The sequence below is a fragment of the Pinus tabuliformis genome, chromosome 1_1 (genome assembly GCF_031772625.1).
Source record: "Pinus tabuliformis cultivar Carrire ecotype Pingquan chromosome 1_1, CPIR1, whole genome shotgun sequence".
NCBI lineage: Eukaryota > Viridiplantae > Streptophyta > Pinopsida > Pinales > Pinaceae > Pinus > Pinus tabuliformis.
The window spans coordinates 397,019,625-397,024,512 of NC_142297.1; the positions used below are offsets into that span (position 1 = coordinate 397,019,625).

Consider the following 4,888-nt stretch of genomic DNA (forward strand, 5'->3'; position numbering starts at 1 on the left):
GATTTTGATTTGCACAGGTTATATGTATGCCTCGAGCTCCGCACTAAATGGGGCCAGCACTATGAACATATGAAACGTAACGAGCTACATGGTGCAGTTGAGATTTTCGGAGTTTCTGACCATAAACAATTCCGGTAATAAACCAAACGTCCGTCAATATAAACGGTGACAGAGATGGTGGGATCGAACAGCCCTGGCAACAGGTTCAACGACTCTGCAATAGGGATAAGGGTTGCCGATTCCGCGTGACAAGAGTTTTGACATGTGAGCCCTCATTTAATACCACTTTATCTTGGAATTTCTAATTCGTTGCAACTGCAGGCAAAGGAGAATAATTCGTGGCAATTGCAGCAGGTTCAGACAGGTTAGTGGTAGTTGACAGGCGCATCAGGCGCATCGAAAATTTCACCGCTGCCAAATGGTATTGAATTATTTCCCACTAAACCTGCTATAATACGTGCTAATTGACAGGAGCCTTGAGGATTTCAATGCCACGAAGAGTCATGGAATTTGGACAGGTGAGTGCTATATTAATCGCTTTCGTCTTCTATGTTACAACACGCCCAAATCAGCGAAGGGAAGTAAAATTATCAGGACTGAGCAAGGGGACTATCGAAGCTACAGGAGGTCAGTTTTAGTCTCAGAAGGGAATGCATGCATGATGAGTATCCCTTAATATTTTCAGTATTTCTCAGCGGAAATATAATAACCCATGATTGAAGCTTCTCTGGTTTAATCAATCATTCACGATATTGAAACTTTCGGAGACCCACAAGAAAATTATTTTCTGCAATTGTTTCTTTATCGGTATACTGTCTGACCTTTTGTGTGTTTCAAGCGTAAGGGAAATGTACTGGGAACAGAAGCAGCCACACACGAAGTGTTAAGATCCTCATCAACCTTTCTGTAGAGCACTTGGCTTCTCTGGAGGCAACCATGGTTACCTGTATGTATTTTCTCTGTCAACGATCCTAGTTCCAATGTTTCATTGCTTAAAGCCATTAAAGTCGAAATATTTTATATCTCAATCCCCATTCTAAACTGCAGGGGAGCTAGATTCAAACGCGGATGAAACTAGTATCGACACCGACACTGAAACCATTTTTGAAACGGTATGCATATCCTTGGTCTCTGCATTTCCTGGGTTTTATTTTATTTGGATAATGAGTTTAAAAATTCCATTGCAGCAGGTTAATAATCATGGTGGATTATATTGTTCACCATTATATGGAGGCCCTGGGGGCAGTTTCTGGAACGACGGGACATATTCAGGCATTCGTCGTATAACCGTGATAGTAAATGACCGAACATTAACTGCACTACAACTCGATTATGGTGTCGAAGGAGATACCAATGTGAAGGATAGAGATTTCCGGGGAGTTCATCATGGAGGCCAAGTCGGTACTAAAATAGTTGTAAGTCACAACTGCATCCTCATGAATTTATAAGTTCAGGAAGAGTACATGGATTGTAACTATTTCTATTTGACCTGATGGCCCGCCTTTTCGTACCGTGCTTGCAGTACGATCTGAACTATCCTGAAGAATTTGTCACTAAAATCAGCGGCTATTATGGCCCTATTTGGTTTTGGTTTCAGACTTGGATTATTGTGAAATCGTTAACCTTTCATACAAACCAAAGGAAACTAGGCCCATGTGGGCCGGAACATGGAACTTACTTTGAGACGGAATCAGAGGGAAAAATTGTTGGGATGCATGGGTTCGGGAGCTGGTCCTATGTTGACTCAGTGGGAGTCTATATGCGCAAGTTATGAAGTTCCAAACATACACGGAATAAGCCCATGCTATATTTTGCGGACTTTTGAGTTCCTGGTTGTTTTGTTGTTTTTGGAAGTAGCCCATGTTTTGAATCCTGTCTTCGTTCTGCTTACATGGTAATGTCCGAAATTGTTTCCATCTGATCATTTTGGAATTTTGTTTTGAGGGTGTAATTTGGAGACTTCTGAATGCAGGTGGCTTGGTAATGGTAATTGTATTTTCAAGCAATGGTCTCTAAGGGATTTTGTAAGTTGGTTTCTGAATACTAAATTTGGAGACTTTTGAACTCCTCCAGTCTTAGGAGGAGTGGTACTTTCTTGCCCCCTCTCTAAATTGAAGGTAAAATTGTTGACTAAGTTGAGGGTGAAATTGTTGTTAGTGATAATACGCTATCATCTTATATATTATCATTAAAATTTAATTATCTTTTATACAATTATTTTAAAAAATTGTTGTTAAACATCATACGCTTCTTGTCCTCTATATTATTATGAAAAGGAAATTGTTATTAATGATCATACCCTCCTCATATAACAGGTAATTGTTATTAATGATCATATGTTACTCAATGATCATATGCTTCGGCTTTTAGTTCGTGCTTCGTTTTAAATTAAAATTCCTAGCAAAGACTTGTGTAATGTTTATATGCTGGACTTCGTCTGTGATCTCTGCCTCTATTTATTATTGTTTATATTCAATTCTTTATTGAGAATTGAAAGCAAACTACAATAATCTGTATGATGATATCTTTTTGTTTATATTCAACCTCTTTATTTGATGGTCTATTTTTGTTTATACTCAACTTCTTTACTCCTGGAAGGCGGATAATAATGAAAGAGCATGATTAATACGATGGAATGGTCTCGTTTAGTTTCAAGTTTCAAATTCAAAATGTGAGTGTTATTTATCATCATCTCCCACTTCCCATTTGCTCAAAATATCTTTGTTCGCCATAGAGAATGCCTGAAGAACCATGCTGCCAACATCAGGGACGACGCAAACGATGGTTGCAACAAATTCATGGCCAGCGGTGACGAAAACACTGTGGAATCCCTCAGGTGCGTTCCCAATGCCTGCCACCGTAATTTCCACAGGGCGGACACCAGCGACGGAGGAGCTGACCCTCGGTGCTTCCTACTATTATTGCTGCTAAGGTAACAACCGTCTCGGCTCCTCCAAGAGGCCCGGCGGCGGGATTCACCTCCTGGTTCCTGCTCCCCATGTGCCCCTGGCGTTGCCCTCCATCCCATCCGGTATCCTGCGCTCCCATCCGCGGATGATCATGGCGATCTGTGACGTTGGCGGTGAGAACCACGATCACATGATGAACCGTGTCGGTGTTCATGCCATGTACATGGCTGGCCACTCAAACCTAGATGCAGTAAAATGCTGAGGCGCAGCAAAATATACGGCCACTATTCTACCCATGGAGTAACTTCTACGATGGGAGTTGTGAATCATATGCGTGGATGACTTTAAAGAGCGTGGAGATGAAGATTTGCGTGGATGGCGACAAATGGCAGTTTCTCTGTAGTCAAGATATCCACCAAAAACAATATTGGTAGTCTGGAGAAAGGACAGGCGGGATTCCTGGCTTATGTACAGAGACCCGGCATTACAAACAATTTGGGCGACCCCGAGGGGTTTATGAAGGATCTGAACCGTACCGTCAAACTGAACCAACTAGATGATTTCTTTGATATTGTCGACCGTGAGGCAACAGAGATGGATCTGAACAGTACCGTCAAACTGAACCAACTGGATGATTTCTTTGATATTGTCGACCGTGAGGCAACAGATATGGATCTGGACAGTAAGGCAGGAGATATGGTTGCCCAAATTTAATTTGGTTTGTTATCAGTAAGTAGAACATGGAGATGTGAGGACAGAATGCGTAAGTGGTGTGTTATAGAAGCTGTAAAACCAGTGGTTACAGAAGGGAATGGAGAAAAGAGCCCTGAAGGAGTAGATAACCAGTGGTTACAGAAGGGAATGGAGAAAAGAGACATGAAGGAGTAGATAACCAGTGGTTCCAGAAGGGAATGGAGAAAACAGGATGGAGAAAGAGACCTGAAGGAGCAGATAACCCGTGGTTACAGAAGGGAATGGAGAAAAGAGACATGAAGGAGTAGATAACCAGTGGTTACAGAAGGGAATGGAGAAAGAGACCTGAAGGAGTAGATAACCAGTGGTTACAGAAGGGAATGGAGAAAAGAGACATGAAGGAGCAGATAAGAGGGAATGGAGAAAAGAGACCTGAAAATAGTAGATAACCAGTGGTTACAGAAGGGAATGGAAAAAGAGACATGAAGGAGTACATAAGATCGAGTGAAATAGTTGTTCTAGATATGCACTGCAACATGATTTCCAAACACTACTTTGTTTGTTTAAAGTATTTCCATTGTTTTCCCAGCTGGCAGTTGCTTAAGAGATCATGGGGCATTAGCATTTGCAGCTTCTTCTCTGTTGTTCGTTTTGCAGATCTGTTATGTCACTTGGATACCTTCAATTTTCCAAAAAAAAACAATAAATCTTCAGTTTTCCAAAATGCAAAAATAAATTACACAATGACACAGATAAAAAAATAAAAATCAAACTTTGAATTAAATGAAAGAGTTGCAGCTCACAGGTGTATACAGCACTTGGAGACTGCACTCAAACAAAGAGGACTAGACTGTCTTTATAGTTCACTCTACATTACATCAAATGAATATTACAATATTAAATACATCACTAAAAATTATCACTGAAAATTAGTTAGTTGTGAACAACCTCCTAAACTCTAGGAACTAATCCTAAACTAAAGAGACGGATTAAAACCATATAATCATTTCTCCATTATTTTTAATTAAAACGACATTATTTTTAATTAACACGACAGTATTTGTTTGGATTTGAGTAGCAAATCTTACTCATTGTCTGGACAAGACTGTAGAGTATACTGCAATTTTCTTGATCTATCTTAGAAAATTATCAATTTTTGTTTAAAGGAAATTAAGTTATCATTTTTTTTAAAAGAAGTAATATCAGTAGCAAATGTTACTCATTGTCTGGACAAGATTGTAGAGTATCCGGGAGTTTTCTCGATCTATCTTAGAAAATGATCAATT

The 4,888-nt window shown here is 39.9% G+C and overlaps 1 protein-coding gene across 1 annotated transcript; it reads left to right on the plus strand.

Moving 5' to 3' along the window:
* The first annotated feature begins 769 nt into the window (after positions 1–769).
* On the plus strand, positions 770–2,092 carry LOC149213310 (uncharacterized). The gene is made up of 3 exons (XM_089390744.1): positions 770–946; positions 1,048–1,112; positions 1,191–2,092. Exons 1-3 carry the CDS (start codon positions 937–939, stop codon positions 1,446–1,448), a joined length of 333 nt encoding a protein of 110 aa, XP_089246870.1. The 5' UTR covers positions 770–936; the 3' UTR covers positions 1,449–2,092.
* The last annotated feature ends 2,796 nt before the right edge of the window (positions 2,093–4,888 follow it).

Excerpts from the sequence above, each read along its gene's own strand:
- LOC149213310 (XM_089390744.1), top strand. Across the intron at positions 1,113-1,190 it reads CTGAAACCATTTTTGAAACG|GTTAATAATCATGGTGGATT; the intron begins GTATGCATATCC and ends CCATTGCAGCAG.